Source organism: Triticum urartu, chromosome 1 (genome assembly GCF_003073215.2).
Source record: "Triticum urartu cultivar G1812 chromosome 1, Tu2.1, whole genome shotgun sequence".
Lineage (NCBI taxonomy): Eukaryota > Viridiplantae > Streptophyta > Magnoliopsida > Poales > Poaceae > Triticum > Triticum urartu.
In genome coordinates this window covers 487,493,175-487,517,433 of record NC_053022.1, presented here as the reverse complement: position 1 = coordinate 487,517,433, position 24,259 = coordinate 487,493,175, and the positions used below count along the sequence as shown (strand labels likewise).

General features: G+C 46.1%; 1 protein-coding gene and 1 pseudogene across 1 annotated transcript; both read right to left on the bottom strand.

The window, feature by feature from the left end:
- Positions 1 to 1,039: 1,039 nt before the first annotated feature.
- LOC125521354 (UTP--glucose-1-phosphate uridylyltransferase 3, chloroplastic-like) lies at positions 1,040 to 8,297 on the bottom strand. The gene is made up of 17 exons (XM_048686421.1): positions 7,533 to 8,297; positions 7,085 to 7,244; positions 6,787 to 6,936; positions 6,481 to 6,642; positions 6,180 to 6,352; positions 6,022 to 6,088; positions 5,712 to 5,878; positions 4,972 to 5,130; positions 4,411 to 4,502; positions 4,217 to 4,311; positions 3,613 to 3,690; positions 2,561 to 2,656; positions 2,260 to 2,334; positions 2,092 to 2,183; positions 1,841 to 2,003; positions 1,704 to 1,764; positions 1,040 to 1,447 (listed from the first exon to the last, which is right to left on the bottom strand). The coding sequence occupies exons 1-17, from the start codon at positions 8,198 to 8,200 to the stop codon at positions 1,335 to 1,337; spliced, it is 2,571 nt and encodes an 856-aa protein (XP_048542378.1). The 5' UTR covers positions 8,201 to 8,297; the 3' UTR covers positions 1,040 to 1,334.
- A 568-nt stretch (positions 8,298 to 8,865) lies between these two features.
- LOC125532949 lies at positions 8,866 to 10,110 on the bottom strand (annotated as a pseudogene).
- Between the last annotated feature and the right edge of the window lie 14,149 nt (positions 10,111 to 24,259).

Here is a 24,259-nt window from a genome sequence, read left to right as displayed (position 1 = left end):
ATCTGGATTTCATCCAACCAAAACAATTAGCCAAGCGTGCTCACGATATAATTTACCTAGCCAGAATCAATTAGTCAATAATATACGGTTGGTACCATCTCCTTGCAGGTCTGCAATATTCGATTTCACATGGGCGGCCGGAACCAATGAATCAAGTATTTCTTTATAGGTCTGGCTTATTCAATTCCACATGGGCAACATCTACTCTATACACTACACTCACAGTGCAAACTTCACATGTGCACTTTTCATCCCTTGATTAACAGGTCCTTCTCTTCTCCCTCTCCGTAGACTTTTAATGGGTCCACGCCTAGCTGCTTGGCACGCTTTGTTGGTCGGCTGGATTGCATACAAGAACCGGATCAATTTAGGTGGAGCTTACACCAGAATTAAAAGTTCTTCCTTAACTCTGTTATGTTCGGCTCTTTACCTCTTGTCACTGTGATGTTCCTATAAGTAGGAATAAAATTATGGAAGCTCAAGATCACTCTAAATATTGTGACTTTCTCTGGTTTTTATACCAAGGGGTCATCTTTACAAGGGACAACCTTGCACGTCGCAACTGGCAAGATAGTAATAAGACTTGTGCCTGTGGAAGGGCATCTAGCCGAGTGGTTGGAGCACTGTTGTGCCTCTTAATTAAAATGCGCAGGGCTCTTCTTCTGTTGGTCTAGATGAGGCAATCAAACATCTCTTATTTTGTGTCAAATCCTTGAGCTATCTGGTCCATTTTCATGGCTTCAAATATATATCCACCTCATAATGTCTGTTAATTTTTTGTCAATTGGTTGCACGATATCAGTAAAAACCTACTTCACATCCCCGGGTGCAGACGGCGACCATACATTGGGCTTGGGCTCTTTGGCTATGCAAAATAATGATGTCAGTTTTGACACGAAAAAAAGATGATTTCTTCTCCATTGTAGGAATAAGCAGAGTTCTTTGAGAACTTGGGGAGAATGAATATTCTTCTCAACATTGAGAAACGTCTTTTGTATGCGCATCACTCATTGAAAGTGAGGAGATTACAGAGTGCAAGTGGAAATAAACAGAGTCTTTTGACTTGGGGAGAACGAGTATTCTCCTTGACATTCAGAAATACTGAGTATATTCGTATGTACATCATCACTCCTAAAATGTGAGAACAATGGGCTGAAGAGCAGGCTTTGATATGCAGTCCACTGTACAACAGTCTATACGGCCCTTCTTTTACCTTATACAACAGCAACTACAAGCTGGATTTCATCTACCCAAACTATTCGTCAAGCGTGCTATTCGCATAATTCACCTAGCCGGAATCAATGAATCAAGAATCTACAGTTGGTACTATCTCCTTACAGGTCTACCATATTCAACTTCACATGGGCACCATCTACCGTATACTCCCAGTACCACGTTCCGCTGTCCATCATTTCTTTGCTTATAGGATCTAACTTAACAACAAAACCTGATGGACAAAGATAATACATTGAGAAATGTCAGATGCATGATATAAGCTACTACAGTACCTCTGTGACTAAATATAAGACGTTTTTGCAGTTCAACACGGAGGTATTTGAATGCAACGGGAATAGAAGATAATGATATAAGCAATAAATTTAGGTACTATTTTGTTGTGTTATGAACCTAAGGGGGAAAACGAGAGGATGTGCTTGCACACAATCTTTTCTGAACCAGAAAGTAGGGTACATGAACCAACAAACCTGCTTCGTCCTGAATGATGCACATTCTATGACCATCTGGCACTTCAAACATATGGTTACCCTGGTAGAACAAGGAAATCAGATTATGAGAAGGAAAAGGAGGGAAATGAAATTCACACACTTCTTAATTATCGCACCTTCAAGAGAATGTCTTTCGCCTCAAATTCTGCATTTCCATGAAGAATAATCTTTAAAGATTCTGATCTTTCAACATGATGCTTCCAATAAACATTAATGGGAGAATCCCAGCTGATCCCTTCGTTCACAATTTTAACATTTTGCAGCTTGCATCTCCCACACCTTTCAATAAACATGGAATTCAGAGTTTCATCCATATATGATACGTAGATGCGTGCTTCAGAAAACATGTGCTTAGAATAGACAATACCTGGCTCCATAGTGTAGTATTTGTTCACCATCAGTGTTCCTCTTTGTTGAACCCATAATATTATCAGCTAGAATAATAAGGCTCCCATCCAGCTATAATTTCAATCAATAAATTCAGTTTGGCATATGATGGGGGAAATACATGCTAATCATCTGTTTTGATGGTTACCTCAACATCTTGCCATAGAAATTCTGCCACCTCTATTTGCAATTCTGAACCTTTAGAGATGGAGCCACCTATGAACTGCATGTGTGGAAAACTGGAAATTGAAGTAACCATGGACGCGAAAAGTAACTAAACCCCATAACTAGAAAAATGATGTATATAGAGCAGAGTTTAGACTGTAAGCACTGAAACCTTTAGAATTTTCAACTGTGCTTCGCCAGTGGAAGCTCAAATATATATCATGTGAAGAGATGAAAAGGCCATGGCTATCATGTTTTACCCATTTAATTTAGAAGTAACATACCTTTTGCTTTATGATATCCCAAAATGGTCCTAAAGCAGGATGAAGAAATATGATGAATGGCAGTCCGGAATGCAAGTACTCATTATTGTCTTTGACCTGAATTGATAAGAGAAAAAAAATACTTCGACATGATAAAAGCTGGTACCAAACGTATGCACTCACTATTATCTTTAACCAGAAAACTGAAGAATAATTCAAAAGATTATGAGATCTGATAGTAGATACTCCCTCCATAACCTAATATAAGACGTTTTTTTGACACTACAACAGTGTCAAAAAACATCTTATATTAAGTTACAGAGGGAGTAGTAAATTAGATAATAAATACCCCCTCTGTAATATTTTCATGTATTTAAGTTTCAACAAGACACCTCATGAGGTCTAGAATATTCTATTTTCCCCTGGAAGCAGAGAAACTCAGAACAACACGTACGAAATAGCGTACAGGAAAATGTATACCATAGAAAATCACCGTGTCCTTTTGATTTCCAGAGAATAGATGCTCTGGAAATTTTACTAGTAACTTGCATTGTTGTCTATTAACTAATCATATAAGTAACATTTCATTGTGATCAGGAAATGGTCCGAGAATTCCGTTTTTTTAACCATATGGCTAATTTTCCCCTTCACTGGTCTATCTTGCAGAAGTAGTAAATCAGATGACCATATGTAAATGCATCTCGGACTGTTCTTCTGAATGCAATATTATTCCAGTTGAATAAGATTAACATGGCTTAGCACATGCTAATGATATGATTGGACGTGTTTTAAGTCAATACATAATACTCGAAATATACCGGTTCGCTAGATAATATTCCTTTAAAGATGAAGAAGGCATTGAAGTTTCAAAATACCAGCAAAAATACTACTGGCGGACAGAAGCATAACCAGAAGTCTAGCACTAACAACCACAGCTCAATTTTTGTAACTATAACCAAAGCTAATGCCAATCCGTCTGCCTTAATAAGGCAAGAAAATACCACATGGTATGCCTTTCACGTTAATTATATGTGAAAATAAGACCACAAAACAGATCACAGAAGTACAGTTACCTCTGGAACCTCTATGCTGCAGCTAGAAAGGAGATCATGAGCATTGCGCATAATGTCAAGGAGTGAACCCTCTGGAGTCTGTAGACAAGTAAAGTGTATATTGTAAACCCATGTCAAAAAACATAGCAGTGCCAGAAGCATCTTACATGCTATTAATTATATTGGAAAATAAAAATCTCATGGCCCAGTGATACTACGATCTCGATCTGATACTACAAACCAAAAAATGATACTACCTGGTATCCTGATGCTGAAAACCTTACTAAGCGCTGGCCTACTAAACATAAAATTCAGTAACACTAACATGATACTAACTGATAGCAGTCAATTTTTTACTTTCACAATCAGTATAAATTAAGTGTGGATCTTCAGTCTGTCAGAGAAATAGTTTTAGACACCCAGGCAAATATTTAATATAGACTAACACAGAAATGTGAAAATAATAACATATCATATATATGAATACATGAGAGTTGCAAAGTGGTAACCTCAATTAAAAACCTTTAGGTTTTCGAAGGTACGCCAAGTTAGATAAAAGTTTAGAATTTCACAATTTGCATGCAGCAACATGAGAATCCATTGGATTGTGTAGCGTGATATTAACCTGGTGCAATGATCTGTCTTCTGATTTCAGCTTCCTTTTAGCTGATGAAGTGACTTTTTTCCTTTCATTGTACACAATGAACGTGTCGAGCTTGCCTGTTAAATATGAAATTGCTAAAACCCGAGACGCAAAAAGAGAGGTAGTTGGATACAGACATGAATGGATGGGAAGCAAATATGAAACTACTTACATACTTTCTATTCCTTTGCTGCACCTGTAGCTATATGTGTTCATAAAATTATCTGCTATGTTTTGCATTGTGCACTCTAGCCTGCCACCCGCAGCGCTGTCACATAGTAAAAATGCCGTAGCAGAAATAAGTTAGTGAATCATAATAAATCAGTTAATTTTAACAGGTATATATTTCGATTTCCCCCCAGTCCCCACTGCGGTTATGTATTTGCATGGACTCAAAGGGCCAAAATTAACTTTTTTGCGTGTGCAGGGGCCTTTTGCAATTTTCCATGAATTAACTGTCGCTACCTTAGCTGCAGTCATAAAATTATTGTCGCCGTTCCCACACCAGCTACCAAGCAATATGCAATGCATTTATGCGACATAACCAGGCACGCCTTTAATACATAAATGATAGCAAATATATTAAGAAGTATTAGCCCACCCACTGAAATCTTTGTGCTATTAATAATATGTTTCGCATTATAAGCCCAAGTGATAAGATTACAAGTGTAGAGAACTCAACACTAGGAATACAGAAAGGCCAGAAGTGTGTAGGGGATTTACTGGAAAGCAAGTACCTACACTCAAAGCCCAGATGATCCACATATGATACTGCCTTCTTCAAATTTAGCACGATTCCTGGTAAGCAGCTAGCATTTTTGCGTGATCCAACTTCCTGCGCTGCTTGCAGGTCAACATATAGAATGTTTGTATTTGCTGGATAGCTAGCCTGCAAACTAAATTAACAAAAGCCTAGATGATTTGAGGAAGATAGATATTGATGCCCACAAAAGGACAGAATCTTAGTGGCAAGAAACATCACTGCATCCAACCAAACCGAAAAAACTGGGAAACACATCCTTCGCAAAAAATGAAGCTGAGAAAGCAAAGTGTTTGAAGCTACAGCATATGCAGCTGGATCAACATCACTATGGTGCTAACAAATGATTGCCATCTTGCGATTGTAACTTGATGTAAACGTATATACAAGAATGCAAAGACGTGCATTTATACTTTTCAGAATTCAAGGTAACATAACCTGGCTACTCATATTTTTCTGAATCCTTTTTACTAGTAAGTGTCAATCTCGGTGACAACTTCATAGGATACATATAAAAACTAACTTTTGTAGCTAAGAACAAAAGAGTATAGCTTACACTTCTACGTACAATATCAAATTCACCATGAAGAGCATATACAGTAGCACACAAAAACTGGAGGGAATGGTTAAAGCATCAAGAGTAGAATGAAGGTATTCAATTGGGGCCCTTTTTGTATTCCAAATGGGGTGTGCACTTTGGGATAATATGTGCATTACCTGTCATTCGTTGCTGTAGGTTCTGATATGCCGTATTTTTCAAATTCAGTGTACTCAATGCAAGTGATACCATATTCCCAGAGCCCATCAAAGTTTTGTTTTTCAATAAGAACATTCACCCCTTCAGTAGCACCTGGTCTTCGCTCACAAGATGCAAAACCTAATTTCTGAGGTATGATATGCCATATGTCAGAATATGTAAAGATAAAAAAAATGCATAGTACAAGAATCCGGAGGTGCAAAATAGATAGCATAGTGGAGGTTAATATTAGTAATTAATGTGAGCTAGAGAAATCCTCATTTTTCTTACCTTATTGTGTCGCAGGCCTATTCCGGCCAACGCCATCAGCGTCAAATCCGTTGCAGCAACAACATTGCTGAAAATAGCAAAAGAAGTTGAAAGTCATTCCCCCCTTCCAAATAATTCTTTAGAAAACAGATAAAAAACAGATGCATAGTTCAGATAACCTGACTTGACGAACAGTTGCACCTTTTCTGCCATGACAATAAAGCCATTCAAATACACCTCGATCGCAAGCAAGTTTCCAAATAGCGCCATGACCACCGGGTTTACCCACAGGGAGAAGTGATTCGCTGATTAACCATTTGCCATCTTCAGCATTTACTACAGGTACCAAAGGCTAGAAAAGCCACGATGCAATTTAGTTAGAACTCTACAGAAGTTCTGGGCAGAGTGTGTAACTGACGATTGTACTAATAGAAATGCACACAAACGAATAGACATTACTAGAAGTCTCCAATTATATACCTGTTCAAACAAGCGGAAGTTCTCACGGCCTCTACCAAACCATTCAAGTCTTTCACAGATGGCAACTATATGTTCATGGTTATTCTTCACAGAGCTTGTCATGACCGCCACAGGGGTTATACATTGTTTCCCAAAGATCTTGAAATGGAGAAACTCTCTAGCCTGTCAAACAAAGAAGCTTCACATGATATGGCACATACACGATATTACTGGGTGTCAATGGCACTTAATTGCACTATTTTAAGCTATTCCTTGGGTAATAAAATTGTATCTAAAGAAGAGTTTTCATATACAAAATACGAGTACCTGCAGATCTCGCATCAGTCCTTCCAATAGAGATCTTCCACAGTAAGGAAGCAATGCGGCAGGAAGGGAATCACCGGTATCTGAGTCCACTAAACCAAGACGGTCACCGGCACCACCAATCGGATAAATTTCACCAAGTTCTGGCAAACCCTAGAAATGATCATATTTCAGTACGTACCCTTGAGCAGATAAATGTCGTTGGCATAAATAGATCTTAGGTAAGTGGGAATGACATTATTAAACAACAATGTCAATGTTTTCTGTCACAAATCTTAGTTAATGTGGCATACGGAATAACCTCGATTCCCCACATGGCAGCTTGAGATGCATATTCTGTATCCTCCAGTAGATTAAGTCCAGTGGGAACATGGAAGTCGACAAACTTGTCTTTGCTATGCCGGTGCTTGCTGTCCTTGGACTTGGAGACCGAGAGCAGCTCCAACGCCATAATTTGGTAGCTGGAGCAGAGCAATATATATCAGTAATACTATTTGAAATGCGAAGATCAAAGCTAGTTGGAATGGTTCAAATAATGGAAGTTTTAACTACGAAGACCAGAGGACAGTCAAGTTATGGCAAACTGGCGATCAGCTTACTTGCCAGTCGGCAGTTAGTAGTGGTAGCTTCAAATTTAAGCGAGGGCCATATTTGGCAGCACTTGCATGCAGCTCGGCCGGCCGTGTACCGAGTCTCCAACTCTCTAGGCTGGCTCTAGCGGTGCAGACAAAGAGGCGATGCTCACTCACCCGATGATGCCTCCAACGCAGTCGTAGAACTCCTCGATGTCTCCGAGAAACTTGAGCAGCCGTCCGAGCAGCAGCTCCGTCTCCCCGCTCCCAGCCTCGTCCTCCGCCGCCCCCTCCTCGCTCCACCTCCCGACCAGATCGGCCAGGCTGTACAGCGCCTCCCTCAGCGCGCTCCCGCCACCGCCCCCATTGCGGTGGCGCTCGTGGCTGCCGCCGGCCCAGCCGAGCTCCGCGCCGAGCACGTGGTCCTGGCCGGCCGCGACGAGGCATTTGAGCAGGTACGCCTCCCGGGGCCGGAGGCCGCCCAGGACCCCGCGGCTGGACGCGTCGCCGAAGAAGGCCGCGACGCGGGGCTCGGCGTCGAGCGCGCGGAGCTTGTCGCCGAGGGAGCGCGCCGCTCGGAGGCGCGCGCGGGCCGCGGAGAGCCGCGCCACCTCCGCGGCGAGGCGCGGCTGCTGCTCGGCAGCGGAGGGGCCGGGGCCGGGCCCGTGCTCGAGCGAGGCGGTGGAGACGCGCTGCTGCGAGGGCGGGGAGGGGGACGGGGAGGGGAGCGAGGAGAGGACGCGGCTGCGCGCGCCGCGGCGTCGGGGCGGGCGGAGGGGCGGGAGCTGGCGCGGGGTGAGGAGGCGGAGGTGGGGAGGGAGCGCCGGGCGGGAGGGGGTGGCCATGGTTGCTGGCAGCGGTCGAGCGGAGTGGAGGGTGGTGGTGGCGCGGGGAGGCGGGAGAGAGCGAGAGGGGGGATAAGAGGAGCTCGGTGAGAGCGAAACGGGAGGGGGATATGCTCCCGGGCGATACGGTGCGGTGCCATCTCCATATCCCTCGCGCGGCCGACCTGCTCGCGGAGCCGAGACACGAGCCGGACGGGAGGTGCTGGCCTGGTGGGTATATTCGCTCCGCGCGTCGGCCGCGTTTACATTTGTTTTTTGGAAACTGGAATGCGACGTTCGGATGAGCCCGTTGGCTGAGGCCAACTCCACCGCGCGACCCGACCCCAAACAACGGACATCCGTTTTGTTTTATTTTTGTCTTTTTGGATAGGGATTTGGGGTCGTGTCCGGGCCTGTCCTGGGATGCGGTGGCCGTGCGCCAGCGCGCTGCCGCATCCTTTTGCCCCATCATGTCCGTCAAGATCAAGAAATGCCCAAATTTATATTAAAACTAGTTTTGAACCCAAATTTTTGTCTGAAAATTAAAATAGTTTTACAACCCAATTGAAATTGTCTTTAATAAAATAGTTTTACAACCAAATCGAAATTGTCTTAACTGAACATAAAATGGACAAATACATCTATTGGTTGCCAATGTGATCCCACACGTGCTCAACCAAGTCATTTTAAACATTCACATGAGTGTGCCAATCACGCATCTCACGGTGGAATTGGGCAAACTGTTCAAATGTGGCCGGGTCTTGGTGCAGGGGCTCAATATTTTCACCTTGATAATCAAATCCTTGGTCGAAGATACTCTCATCACGCTCGTCCTTGACGATCATGTTGTGCATGATCACGCAAGCAGTCATCACCTCCCAAAGCTTCCCTTCATCCCATGACAGTGCAGGGTTTCAAACGATACCCCACCGGGATTGAAGCACACCAAAAGCACGTTCCACATCCTTTCTAACACTCTCTTGCATTTGGGCAAATCTCTTTCTCTTCTCACCTTGGGGTTTCGAGATTGTCTTCACAAAAGTTGACCACTGAGGATATATACCATCTGCTAGATAGTATCCCTTGTTGTAATGGTGGCCGTTGATCTCAAAGTTGACAGGTGAGGAGTGGCCTTCTGCAAGCCTCGCGAAGACTGGAGAACGCTGCAGCACGTTGATATCATTGTGAGAACCTGTCGTGCCGAAGAAAGAATGCCATATCCAAAGATCTTGTGATGCCACCGCTTCTAATATGACAGTGCACCCGTTAACATGCCCCTTGTACTGGCCCTGCCAAGCAAATGGACAGTTCTTCCACTCCCAGTGCATACAATCTATGCTGCCAAGCATACCTGGAAAGCCTCTAGCTGCGTTGGTCGCCAACAATCTCTCTGTATCAGCGGCAGTTGGCTGCCTCAAGTACTCTGGACCAAAGACCTCGATCACAGCCTGGCAAAACTTGTACATTGACATCAGACATGTTGTCTCACTCATGCACACATACTCATCCACCAAATCGCCTGGAATTCTATATGCAAGCATGCGGATGGCCGCGGTGCATTTCTGGTAGGAGGAGAATTCAATCTTGCCAAGGGCATCCGTCTTGCACTCGAAGTATGGGTCATGAGCAACCACTCCCTCTCGGATACGATTGAACACATGCCTTGCCATACGAAAACGGCGACGAAATTTATCCGGCCTGAAGAGCGGGGTGTTGGCAAAGTAATCTGCATAGAGCAGGGCGTGGCCTCTCTCCCTGTTGCGGTTCAGGTTGGGAGCACGGCCAGAGAGTGACCCCCTGTACCGAGGAAGCTGCCGTTGAATATGGTCGTGAACGACCAGTGCAGCCACCACAAGATTTTCATCATCCGACGACGAATCGTCCGATGAACAAAGGAAGTGATGGAAGAAAAACTCGTCTCCACTGTCCATACCTTTGTTGGCAAAAGGTCGAACACCTTGCGGTCGTGGTGGCGAAGAGGCCGCGATGATCACCTCGACGTAGCAGGTTGGTTGCCGGCCGGCTACAGGCCGCTCTGGAGCTCTCGTCGGAATCTGCCTCGGCCGCCGTGGTACGTCGCCGGCAGTCGTGTCCCCTCTGCCATCGGCAAGGACGGCGATGGCCAAACCTCCTCCGATCGACGACCAAAACTACGGCGGAAGCGCGGGCGTGGTGGCGGCCATGTCGAGACGTGGTTTGGTATGGACGGCGGGGGGGCTGCGCGGTGAGGAGGCGGCCGGAGAATAGCGGCGGCGCCGGCGGCGGGGCGGGGCGGGGAGAGAGGGTGAAGCGTTGGGAGCGAAGGGACTGCTAGTGTCCCCGACAGACGGGCCACGGGGGGGGGGGACAAGGGCGTGCGTCGAGGCCGTCCGCGCGCGTCCGTTTCACCCCAAACCGAGCGCAAATTTGGGCCGGGGATGGGTCGAAAGCGGATGGAATCCGGACATTTGTCCGTTTATGCCCGCGCGCTGGGCCGTCTTATTTGTCCCTTTTACCTCAAACGGATGGGGGCGGACAGGATAGGGTCGCGCGGTGAAGTTGGCCTGAGCCTTGGATTTCGAACAGATGGGCTTGGCCTGTTTCCTTTTTCTAAGGAATGATTATTTTTATTCCCATGCCTAGAAAAAAAGATTATTTTTATGCCCCTTGTTATATCCCATCCGATTGACTTGCCCCTAGTTTCGAAAGACCCTTAGTTTCGCCCGAGCATGTTTGCTTCTCTTATGCTTTTGTCCTTTGACTGTTTGACTGTCACCAACACTTTTGTCATGAATGCAAGTGACATGCATGATGATTTTTTAAACATTCTTATATCTTATTTGTATGTTTCTGAGTTAATATGAATTTGTTATTAAGTTTTCAAAGTGATGGTCAAAGAGCAAAAGCATAAAAGGAGCAAATGTCCTCGCGCAGAACTGGTTTTTTTTCAAATTAGGGGCAAATCAAATGGGTGTGCCCCAATTAGGGTATCGAACGTAATAGCCCATGTCCAAAACGCCCAAGTTGGAGAATGAAGAGGAGGGAAAACATAGAAGTTGTGCTCCATTGCAAAAAAAGGAGTGCAAAAAAATGAAAAAAGACGCTCCCTCCATCAAGGCAAATTCATATTTCTGGATACGTAAATCACCTGTCTAATGCTTTTTTTTGTTACAAGGAAAGAATAACCCAGGGTGAAAAGCCCCTCAGAGGAATTCTCACAAGCACATGTGATTCTCATCTCTCATGGGGGATATCACCCCCTATCCCTGTGTCAGTTTGGGCAGAGATCCAGTGACTGGCCTCTGGCCAGTCACGCCGTGACTGGCGGCCAGCCAGCCATTAGATGAAGGATGGGCAGACCAGATTAATTACTGCAGCATAAACACTAGGGATGAAAACGGCACAAAAACGGACGGAATTGGGTGCTAACATATTTGTTTTCATATTTTTTACAGAAGCGGAATGAATACAGAAACCCGGAAACAAATACTACCGGAAACCGACACGGAGCAAATACAGAGCAGACACGAAAACAAAATGATGTGTTGATCAGAACTTAAAACCCCTGATAACCCACAAGTATAGGGGATCGCAACAGTTTTCGAGGGTATAGTATTCAACCCAAATTTATTGATTCGACACAAGGGGAGCCAAATAATATTCTCAAATGTTAGCAGCTGAGTTGTCAATTCAACCACACCTGGAAACTTAGTATCTGCAGCAAAATATTTAGTAGCAAAGTAATATGATAGTAGTGGTAATGGTAGAAAATGGTAACAGTAGTAAAAGTAATGTTTTTGGTATTTTGTAGTGATGATAGGAATAGCAACGGGAAAGTAAATAAGCGAAGAACAATATATGGAAAGTTCGTAGGCAATGGATCGGTGATGGAGAATTATGCCGGATGCGGTTCATCATGTAACAGTCATAACCTAGGGTGACACAGAACTAGCTCCAGTTCATCAATGTAATGTAGGCATGTATTCCGAATATAGTCATACGTGCTTATGGAAAAGAACTTGCATGACATCTTTTGTCCTACCCTCCAGTGGCAGTGGGGTCCTTACGGAAACTAAGGGATATTAAGGCCTCCTTTTAATAGAGTACCGGAACAAAGCATTAACACATAATGAATACATGAACTCCTCAAACTACGGTCATCACCGGTAAGTATCCCGATTATTGTCACTTCGGGGTTAACGGATCATAACACATAATAGGTGACTATAAACTTGCAAGATAGGATCAAGAACTCTCATATATTGATGAAAACATAATAGGTTCAGATCTGAAATCATGGCACTCGGGCCCTAGTGACAATCATTAAGCATAGCAAAGTCATAGCAACATCAATCTCAGAACATAGTGGATACTAGGGATCAAACCCTAACAAAACTAACTCGATTACATGATAGATCTCATCCAACCCATCACCGTCCAGCAAGCATACGATGGAATTACTCACGCACGGCGGTGAGCATCATGAAATTGGTGATGGAGGATGGTTGATGATGATGATGGCGACAGATTCCCCTCTCCGGAGCCCCGAATGGACTCCACATCAGCCCTCCCGAGAGGTTTTAGGGCTTGGCGGCGGCTTCGTATCGTAAAACGTGATGAATCCTTCTCTCTGATTTTTTTTCTCCCCAAAACATAATATATAGAGTTGGAGTTGGAGTCAGAGGAGCTCTAGGGGGGCACGAGGTAGGGGGCGCGCCCTAGGGGGCAGGCGCGCCCCCACCCTCGTGGACAGGTGGTGGGCCTCCTGGCCTTCATCTTTTGCAGATATTTTTTATATTTTCCAAAAAGTTGCTCCATGAAGTTTCAGGTCATTCCGAGAACGTTTGTTTCTGCACATAAATAACACTGTGGTAATTCTGCTGAAAACAGCGTCAGTCCGGGTTAGTTCCATTCAAATCATGCAAGTTAGAGTCCAAAACAAGGGCAAAAGTGTTTGGAAAAGTAGATACGACGGAGACGTATCAACTCCCCCAAGCTTAAACCTTTGCTTGTCCTCAAGCAATTCAGTTGACAAACTGAGAGTGATAAAGAAAAAAATTTACAAACTCTGTTTGCTCTTGTTGTTGTAAATATGTAAAGCCAGCATTCAATTTTTCAACAAAGATTATGACTAACCACATTCACAATAACGCTTAGGTCTCAAGTTTACTCATATCAATGGCATAATCAACTAGCGAGCAATAATAATAAATCTTGGATGACAACACTTTCTCAAAACAATCATAATATGATATAACAAGATGGTATCTCGCTAGCCCTTTCTGAGACCGCAAAACATAAATGCAGAGCACCTTTAAAGACCAAGGACTGACTAGACATTGTAATTCATGGTAAAAGAGATCCAGTCAAGTCATACTCAATGTAAACTAACAATAATGAATGCAAATGACAGCGGTGCTCTTCAATTGGTGCTTTTTAATAAGAGGATGATGACTCAGCATAAAAGTAAATAGATAGGCTCTTCGCAGAGGGAAGCAGGGATTTGTAGAGGTGTCAGAGCTCGGTTTTGAAATAAAGGTGAATAATATTTTGAGCGGTATACTTTCATTGTCAACATAACAACCAAGAGATGGCGGTATCTTCCATGCTACACACATTATAGGCGGTTCCCAAACAGAATGGTAAATTTTATACTTCCCCTTCTACCAACAAGCATCAATCCATGGCTTGCTCGAAACAACGAGTGCCTCCAACTAACAAGAGTCCCAGGGGGAGTTTTGTTTGCAATTATTTTGATTTAGTTTGCATAAAGCATGGGACTGGGCATCCCGGTGACCAGCCACTTTTCTCGTGAGTGAGGAGCGGAGTCCACTCCTCTTGAGAATAACCCGCCTAACATGGAAGATACAGACAGCCCTAGTTGATACATGAGCTATTCGAGCATACAAAACATGATATTTATTTAAAGGTTTAGAGTTTGGCACATACAAATTTACTTGGAACGGCAGGTAGATACCGTATATAGGTAGGTACGGTGGAGTCATGTGGAATAAGTGGAGGAGTGTGTGGGTGAAAGGATAAGTGGAGGAGGGCCACCGTGGGCCCACGAGGCAGGGGGCGCGCCTAGGGGGTAGGGCGCGCCCTCCACCCTCGTGGGCAGGTGATTAACCCACCTGTTGTGTTCTCAGTGCCAAATATTCTCAAATATTCCAGAAAAAAAATCATATTTAAATTTCAGAGCATTTGGAGAACTTTTATTTTCAGGGTATTTTTATATTGCACGGATAATTCAGATAACAGACAGAAAAATACTATTTTTATTTTATTTAATATAAATAACAGAAAGTAAAAGTGGGGTACAGAAGGTTGTGCTTTCTAGTTTCATCCATCTCATGCTCATCAAAAGGAATCCACTAACAAGGTTGGTCAAGTCTTGTTAACGAACTCATTCCGAATAACATGGAACCGGAGAAATTTTGAATAACACTATGTTGCCTCAACGGGGATATGCACATCCCTAATAATAAGAATATCATATTTCTTCTTGATAGTAGGAAGAGGAAATTCAAAACCTCCAAATATAATCGATGGAATTTTTCCAATAGAGTTGATACTATGAACTTGAGGTTGTTTCCTCGGAAAGTGTACCGTATGCTCATTACCATTAACATGAAAAGTGACACTGCCTTTAGTGCAATCAATAACAGCCCCTGCAGTATTCAAAAAGGGTCTTCCAAGAATAATAGACATACTATCGTCCTCGGGAATATCAAGAATAACAAAATCTGTTAAAATAGTAACGTTTGCAACTACAACAGGCACATCCTCACAAATACCGACAGGTATAGCAGTTGATTTATCAGCCATTTGCAAAGATATTTCAGTAGGTGTCAACTTATTCAAATCAAGTCTACGATATAAAGAGAGAGGCATAACACTAACACCGGCTCCAAGATCACATAAAGCAGTTTTAACATAGTTTCCTTTAATGGAGCATGGTATAGTTGGTACACCGGGATCTCCAAGTTTCTTTGGTATTCCACCCTTAAAAGTATAATTAGCAAGCATGGTGGAAATTTCATCTTCCGGTATCTTTCTTTTATTTGTAAAAATTTCTTTCATATACTTAGCATAAGGATTCATTTTAAGCATATCAGTTAATCACATACGCAAAAAGATGGGTCTAATCATTTTAGCAAAGCGCTCAAAATCCTCATCATCCTTTTTCTTGGATGGTTTGGGAGGAAAAGGCATGGGTTTCTGAACCCATGGTTCTCTTTCTTTACCATGTTTCCTAGCAACAAAGTCTTTCTTATCATAACGTTGATTCTTTGATTGTGGGTTATCAAGATCAACAACAGGTTCAATTTCTATATCATTATCATTACTAGGTTGAGCATCATCATGAACATTATCATTAACATTATTACTAGTTTCAGGTTCATTACCAGATTGTGTTTCAGCATCAAAAATAGAAATATCATTTGGATTCTCGGGTGGTTCAATAACAGGTTCACTAGAAGCATGCAAAGTCCTATCATTTTTCTTTTTCTTCCTTTTAGAAGGACTAGGTGCATCTATATTATTTCTCTGAGAATCTTGCTCAATTCTCTTAGGATGGCCTTCAGGATACAAAGGTTCCTGAGTCATTCTACCACCTCTAGTCATAACTCTAACAGCATTATCATTATTCTTACTATTCAATTCATTGAGCAAATCATTTTGAGCTTTAAGTACTTGTTCTACTTGAGTGGTAACCATAGAAGCATGTTTGCTAATAAGTTTGAGTTCATCTTTGAAATTAGCCATATAATCACCCAAGTGTTCAAGCATATTTGAATTGTATTTCAATTGTCTACCAAAATAAGCATTAAATTCTTCTTGCTTAGCCATAAATTTATCAAACTCATCTAAGCATGGGCTAGCAAACTTAGTAAATGGGATTTCAGCTTTATCATATCTATAGAGAGAATTTACCTTTACTACCTGTGTCAGGTTATCAAGGCCATGAGTTTCTTCAATAGGTAGATGATTAAGATCATATGTTTCTTCAACAGGCGGTAAATTAAGACCACGTATTTCTTCAATAGGAGGTAAATTCTTAACATCTTCAGCTTTAATACCTTTTTCTTTCATAGATTTCTTTGCCTCTTGCATATCTTCAGGACTGAGAAATAGAATACCCCTCTTCTTCGGAGTTGGTTTAGGAATAGGCTCAGGAGTTGGCTCCGGAGGTGTCCAATTATTTTCATTTGTCAACATATTATTCAATAGAATTTCAGCTTCATCCGGTGTTCTTTCCCTGCAGAACTAACACAACTATCCAGGTAATCTCTAGAGGCATCGGTTAGTCCATTATAAAAGATATCAAGTATTTCATTTTTCTTAAGAGGATGATCAGGCAAAGCATTAAGTAATTGGAGAAGCCTCCCCCAAGCTTGTGGGAGACTCTCTTATTTAATTTTCACAAAATTATATATATCCCTTAAAGCAGTTTGTTTCTTATGAGCAGGGAAATATTTAGCAGAGAAGTAATAAATCATATCCTGGGGACTACGCACACAACCAGGATCAAGAGAATTAAACCATATCTTAGCATCACCCTTTAATGAGAACGGAAATATTTTAAGGATATAAAAGTAACGAGTTCTCTCATCAGTAGTGAACAGGGTGGCTGTCGGTGTCAAAACCGGCGCGGATCTCGGGTAGGGGGTCCCGAACTGTGCGTCTAGGCCAGATGGTAACAGAAGGCAGGGAACACGATGTTTTACCCAGGTTCGGGCCCTCTCGATGGAGGTAAAACCCTACGTCCTGCTTGATTAATATTGATGATATGGGTAGTACAAGAGTAGATCTACCACGAGATCAAGGAGGCTAAACCCTAGAAGCTAGCCTATGGTATGATTGTTGTATATGGAGTTGATTGGCTACGGACTACAACCCTCTAGTTTATATAGACACCGGATAGGGTTAGGGTTACATAGAGTCGGTTACAATGGTAGGAGATCTTGAATATCCGCACCACCAAGCTTGCCTTCCACGCCAAGGAAAGTCCCATCCGGACACGGGACGAAGTCTTCAATCTTGTATCTTCATAGTCCAGGAGTCCGGCCGAAGGTATAGTCCGGCTACCCGAACACCCCCTAATCCAGGACTCCCTCAGTAGCCCCTGAACCAGGCTTCAATGATGACGAGTCCAGCGCGCAAATTGTCTTTGGCATTGCAAGGCGGGTTCCTCCTCCAAATCCTTCATAGAAGATTGTAAACACCAAGAGTAGTGTCCGGCTCTGTAAAATAAGCTTCCACATATTGCCATAGAGAGAATAATATTAACACAAATCAAATCTGCTGACGTATTCCGCAGTGTGTCATCACACTACAGCCAAGTCCTTTACTCAAATCGTTTTCACTTTTCCACCTCAGCGTGTTTTGCGAGGCGGTTTTCCTTGGCACGTCTTGTCAAAGCAGAGATCGTGTACCCCCCCTTTTGTGGGATTCTCATCAATACGGACGTGGGTAACCCAACCGCGCCACTTATCACGGCGCTTGGGAGGCATGCGAGTTTTACTAGGCAGGTGGGGACGCACAACCGCATCCGCCCATATAAGGGGATAAGGATCCACCTTTTTACCTACGCCTTCTTCCTCCTTTGCCTATCCATCTCCTGCGCACTCGAGCTCCAGCGCCCAAGCCCACACTTCCCACCTCAACCTTCTCCAGCAATATCCGGAGTGGGAGGCAAGTGGATGGTCTCCTCCGCCGCGGAGGGCCAAGTCAAGAAGCTAAGGAAGGTCGGATACCTGTCCAAGGACATCGTGCACCGGCTTCCCGAAAAGGGGCAACTTCTCCCCACCCCAAGGCCCCATGAGAGGGTAGTATTTCTTCCCCACTTCCTCCGCGGACTGGGTTTTCCACTTCACCCATTTGTCCAGGGGCTCATGTTCTACTACGGCCTGGATTTCCACGATCTGGCCCCGAACTTCATCCTCAACATCTCGGCGTTTATCGTCGTGTGCGAGGCTTTTCTCCGCGTCCGCCCTCATTTCGGCCTCTGGCTCAAGACCTTCAACGTCAAGCCCAAGGTGGTGCGCGGCAGCCAGGTGGAGTGCGGAGGCGCCATGGCGGGCAAGATGGCCAACGTCCTATGGTTCGAGGGCTCTTTTGTGGAGACCCTAAAGGGATGGCAATCCGGGTGGTTTTATATCACCGAGCCGCGCGATCCGAAATGGACCGCAGCCCCCGAGTTCCGATCCGGACCCCCCACGCGGCTTATGTCCTGGAAAGAGACGGGCCTGTCGTGGGGTGACGAAAAAGAGGTGACCGGATTGCAAACATGCATCCAGTCCCTGGTGAACAAGCCAATCCGGCTTGTTAATGTAATCCAGGTTATGCTCGTTCGCCGGATCCTCCCGTGCCAACAACGGGATTTTAATCTGTGGGAGTTCGACCCGGCGCAGCATCAAACCCTCAGCAGGCTCTTCGACACGACGTACGAAGACGCCTGGAAGATGCTATTCAAGGGTGCCGAGGCTCCCGCATCCGCTTCCGAGGATCGCGGATACAGCTCGCAGCGTCACGCTAGCGAGGTAAGCCATCTACCCCTTTTGCAGGATGTTAAGCTTTTTTCATAGTTTGACTCTATGCGGGATCTAAACTCCCTTACCTTTGACAGGCTTGGCGGGCGATATCCGGACCGATTAACTGGCCGGCTCCGCTGCCCGAAGATCCAGCCCCAGCTCTATTAGTGAAGCTGCTGGTTCCGGCGCCTTATGTGGTGCCGGAGAAGAAGGCCAAGAAGAAGAAGACCACGGGGACTCGAAAGAGTGCCCGCAACGTGGTGGTGTCGGACTCGTCATCTGACAAGTCCGAGACGCCCTCCTCCCGTGAAAACAAGGAGGAAGAAGAAAACTCTCCCCCCCAGCGGAGGGAGGAGAGAAGAGGAAGGCCGCCCCAACGGGGGAGGCCGAGGGGTCTAGGAAAAGGAAGACCCCTCCGCCGGACTATGCCCCCAACTCCGAAGAGGGCAAAGAGGAGTGGCCAAACAGGGCCAAGCGTCCGGCGAAATCGTAAGTTCGGATATCAAAGTAACTCATGATGTTCCTTTGTTTGCACAGCTTTCCCTAATGTCGAATGTAATTATGCAGTCCGCCCCGGGCCAAATTCGACAAATCGTCGGGCGGCTCCCTGGACTTATCGGACGTGAACTCAGTTCCGCCCACTGTCTCCCCCCGCACTGCAGACGACGCCGAAGTGGCGTCGCGACAAGCTCCGGGGCAGGAGGAGGTGGTCCCGGAGGAGCCGCAAGGCAACCTCCCGGACTCCAGGAGTGAAGGGGATAAGGCCCCCCAGGGCTCCCAGTCCGGCTTTGTGCCGGACACCGCGCCGGAATCTTCCACAGTTCCGGACCGCGGTAGGCGAACTCCTTCCAAGAGGAGCAAGCCTTCTGAGCCGGCGGCCTCCGTCCAACCGGAGGTGCCGGACAATCTGCTGGAGGTGCTTGACGACGCCTCCATCGACGAGGGGCACCGTACTATTATGAGTACGGTGATCCAGAAGGTTCAGTCCGCCAAGAGCGGACTGACTGAAGCTTGCGCTAGCCTTCTAATAGGCTTCGAGGTAAGTAAAAATATGTAAAAATATTAACACATAGACAGTAGCCCCTGATGCTCTGTTTGGCGTTCGAAAAGAAAAGCCGAATAGAGGATCTATTAAATTTCGCAGGAGTCTAAAAAAAGTCAATATGCGTATGCAGGCTTCGCTGCTATCCACCGCCGCACTGACTGCAGAGGTGGGTGTCCTGAAGCAGGACCTCGAGCGGACCGAGCAAGAGCTCGGCCTTGCCAAGTGGCGGCTCGAGGAGAAAGAAGGTAAGAAATACCTTACAGAAAAAGTGCCTATAAAAAGGCTTGATTGCGAAAAGAATAACAGGATTGTACTGCTTATTGTAGGGGCCACGACGGAGGTGGCGACCCTTAAGCAGGCGCTGTCTGAGGCTGAAAGGAAAACGGCCACGAAGCGCACCGAGCGAGACAGACTTGGGGCTCAGGTCGGCGAGGTGCAGCAAGAGCTTCAGGCTCTCATGAAAAAACATGAGAGTTTGGAGCTTGAGTCGAAGGTGCAAGCATCCGAGCTTGCGACGGCCCTAGAGGCTGCCAAGTCTACCAAGGCCGAAGCCCAAAAGGCCCTCCAAGAGTTGGAGGAGATGAGGAAGATAGCAACGGGTAAGGCATTCTTTATGTAAAGCAGAAATATAAAAGTGAACTACTTGTTACTTACCCGAATCCGGAGCTCTCCAGGGGCATTCGCAGATCTTCCCCGCAGCGTATCCGCCGCCACCGCATTCTATCGAGTTGAAGTGTAGCTCGACGGAGAAGGTGTTCTAGTCTCAGTATTCTGAGGCCGGACACCCTGTGCCCTTGAGCGACCAGCTGAAACAGCTGGTCGAGCTCCACAAGGCGGCCGAACAGGCGATGAAGGGCTTCATAGTTCGGCTGTGGCCCAGAGAGGCTCTGCCTGGGAGCTATTTCGGGCTGGTGCGGCAGCTGGTGGAGGCCTGTCCAAGGCTCGAGGTCATCAAGCGCTCCGTCTGCATCGAAGGCGCCCGTCGGGCCCTTGCCCGTGCAAAGGTGCACTGGGGTAAGATGGATGGTGAGAAGCTTGTGAAGGACGGGCCGCCGCCGAGGAAGGAGCATCGCAAGCCCGAGAACTACTACAAGGATGTTCTTGCAGGTGCCCGCCTTGTGGCGGATGAATGTACCAAGGATGTGATTTTTGAATGAACTCGCTCGTGTTTATCCTGTGCGCTGAAAACTTGTTCATATGCACTAAGCAATGCTTATTGAATTTAAAATATTACTTTCTGTGCGGCCGTTTATCAAAAATTGAGAGATGGCCAGTCGTCGGCTTCTGCCCCCATGCCACTAGTGCTGGGGTGTTCGGGATAAACCTGAGCGCTCTTTTTCCCATAGTTTGGTCCTTCGAGGGAGGCGCTCAGCACAACAAACCAGGCAATCGGACTATAATGCTTGAACACTCTCACTTAGCCATAGAACTCTATAATTTTAAATTTCGGCGAAGCCCCTAGTTCGGAAGACCGAGTTCGGGGCGCTATCCATGCCTTGGCCGGACAAAGCCAGCTCCTCGCTCGAAGCGGCGTAAGCCTTTAGGGACTCGAAAAACCTCTTGAACAGCGACCGGTCTCTCGCCACATCATGACAGTCAGTTTTAGCTTTCTCCACTGAGGTGCTTAACCCAGCTGAACCGGGGCACAATCGCAGTGGTTCTCCTAGTGCTACCTTAGCCGATATAGCGGAACGTAAGGCACCAAAACATAGGAGCCAGGCAAACCCAACTATTGACCCAAATCATGATTCGGAGCCGATGCATATAGTGCTATAAGTTCGGGGTGCCGCAATTGTGAAAGTGTACGGACTTCTCACACCATTATGAGGGGTACTGGAGCCCCTGGCGTGTTTGTCGTACCATGGTGTATGGGTGCAATCATGTCATTTAATAAACATATATGTGAAAAGAAGATAATGCAAAAAATAGACAGAAAGCTATGCATTGTTTATAGAGAGGCTATTTATCAAAGCCGAATGATACAAGTAGTGCGGTAAGCAAAAGATATTGGACTATTTAGTATGTCCTGACCAGGGGCAGGCCGTGGAATTGTATTTAAAACAGGTATACCGCTCGTAACAGAGACCACCTGGGAGTTCCATAATGCGGCATGGCTTGTCTGCCTCCCTGGATCTTGCATCGTTTGTGCGGCAGTCGAATTGCCGAACAAGTCGTCTGAAGTATGGAGTCCTGAAAGTAAGAAAAAATAAAAAAAAGAATCCGGCAGCCCCTAGTACGTTTTAAGCTGTATTTTGGGCGTGCCATTATTGTGCCCCTTCCCCTGTGCCCATGGTATTTCAAGGGCGTAGTTATGTACGCGAGGTACTGGTTTCGTTATGTCGCGAGAGCTGGGGTTGGGGCCGCATTGCTACGCTTGCTCAGAGTGTGCCAGGCGGTCCCGCTGTGGGTTACTCTGGGCGCGCTTGGCAGTGTCTGGCTTTTTAACGGCCGGACTGGAGAATTGCCTAAGAAGGCTACTTTGTACTTCCGCTGTGAGAGCCGCCGTGTGCTCCTCCGTACGGAGGGAGCGTTCGGTGTTTCCGTTGACCGTGATTACTCCTCGAGGGGCTGGCATCTTGAGCTTGAGATATGCGTAGTGCGGCACCACATTGAACTTTGCGAATGCGGTTTGTCCGAGCAGGGCGTGATAGCCACTGCGAAACGGGGCTATATCGAAGATTAACTCTTCGCTTCGGAAATTGTCCGGGGATCCGAAGACCACGTCAAGTGTTAGTGAGCCTGTACAGTTGGCTTCTACACCTGGTATAACGCCTTTAAAGGTCGTTTTTGTGGGCTTAATCCTTGAGGGATCTATGCCCATTTTCCTCACTGTATCCTGATAAAGCAGGTTCAGGCTACTGTTGCCGTCCGTGAGGACTCTTGTGAGATGAAATCTGTCGATGATTGGGTCGAGAACCAATGCGGCGAAGCCACCATGACGGGTGCTAGTGGGATGGTCCCTTCGATCAAAGGTGATCGGGCAGGAGGACCATGGGTTGAACTTTGGGGCGACTGGCTCCATCGCATATACGTCCGGTAGCGCACGCTTCCGCTCCCTCTTGGGAATGTGGGTTGCGTATATCATGTTCACCATCCGCACTTGTGGGGGAAAGCCCTTCTGTCCATTGTTGTTCGGCGGCTTGGGCTCCTCCTCGTCGTCGCTGTGCAGCCCCTTGTCTTTGTTTTCGGCCCTTAACTTGCCTGCCTGCTTGAACACCCAACAATCCCTGTTAGTGTGATTGGCTGGCCTTTCGGGGGTGCCATGTATCTGGCACAAGCGATCGAGTATTCGGTCCAAACTGGACGGGCCCTGAGTATTCTTTTTGAATGCCTTTTTCTACTGACCGGATTTATAGCCTTTGAATCCGGCATTGACTGCCGTGTCTTCATTGCTGTCACTGCCGACGAGGCGTTTTTTCTTATTCCGACGTGTCCTGCCACTTTTGTCCTTGGTATCCGAATTACCAGGGTTCTTTGATAAGTTGTTACTGCGAGCTACCCAGCTGTCTTCTCCCGCGCAAAAGCGGGTCATAAGTGTCGTGAGGGCTGCCATAGATTTCGGTTTTTCCTATCCCAGGTGCCGGGCAAGCCATTCGTCACGGATTTTATGCTTGAAGGCTGCTAGGGCCTCTGCATCCGGACAGTCGACTATCTGGTTTTTCTTTGTTAGGAACCGTGTCCAGAATTGTCTGGCCGATTCCTCTGGCTGCTGAATTATGTGGCTTAAGTCGTCGGCATCCGGTGGTCGCACGTAAGTGCCCTAGAAGTTGTCGAGGAATGCGGCTTCCAGGTCCTCCCAAGAACCGATTGAGTCTGCTGGCAAGCTGTTAAGCCAATGCCGGGCCGGTCCTTTAAGTTTGAGCGGGAGGTATTTGATGGCGTGTAGATCATCGCCGCGTGCCATGTGGATGTGAAGGAGATAATCCTCGATCCATACCACCGGATCTATTGTGCCATCGTATGATTCGATGTTTACGGGTTTGAAACCCTCTGGGATTTTATGATCCATTACTTCATTCGTGAAGCATAGCGGGTGTGCGGCGCCTCTGTACTGGGCTATATCATGACGCAGCTCGGAAGAGCTATGTCTGTTGTGTTCGGCCCGGCCGGATTTGTTGTATCCGGAGTGAAGATCATCGTCACGTGCCGTAGGGCGCCTGCGCGATCCGTAGATCGATCTTGTTTGTCTTGCCTTATCCTCCAGTACGTCTCGCAGGTCTGGCGCATTTTTCCGTGCCTTAGTTGAGCGGCGGCGGGGCATGGCTTGGGTGGAGGGCCGAGAGGCCTCTCTATCGTGGCCGCGAGGTGGCCGGTCTGCCATGTCATGCGCTGGTGATGTAGGTGCTTCCTCCTCTGATCGGGGTAGCGGCCTGCGCTTTGGGTAACTCTTGGAGGGGCGTTCGAGTTCATACTCTTCGGCCGCAAGGACTTCAGTCCATCTGTCAGCTAGTAAATCTTGGGCAGCTCTAAGATGTTGCTGCTTTTTCTTGAGGCTGCTTGCCGTGGCTAAAATCCTGC

Coding starts and splice junctions, on each gene's coding strand:
- LOC125521354 (XM_048686421.1), bottom strand. CDS start 8,200: ATGGCCACCCCCTCCCGCCCGGCGCTCCCTCCCCACCTCCGCCTCCTC. Junction 5,131..5,711: donor CCTACAGCAACGAATGACAG/GTAATGCACATA, acceptor TTGTTAATTTAG/TTTGCAGGCTAGCTATCCAG. Junction 4,312..4,410: donor GTGCAGCAAAGGAATAGAAA/GTATGTAAGTAG, acceptor CATATTTAACAG/GCAAGCTCGACACGTTCATT.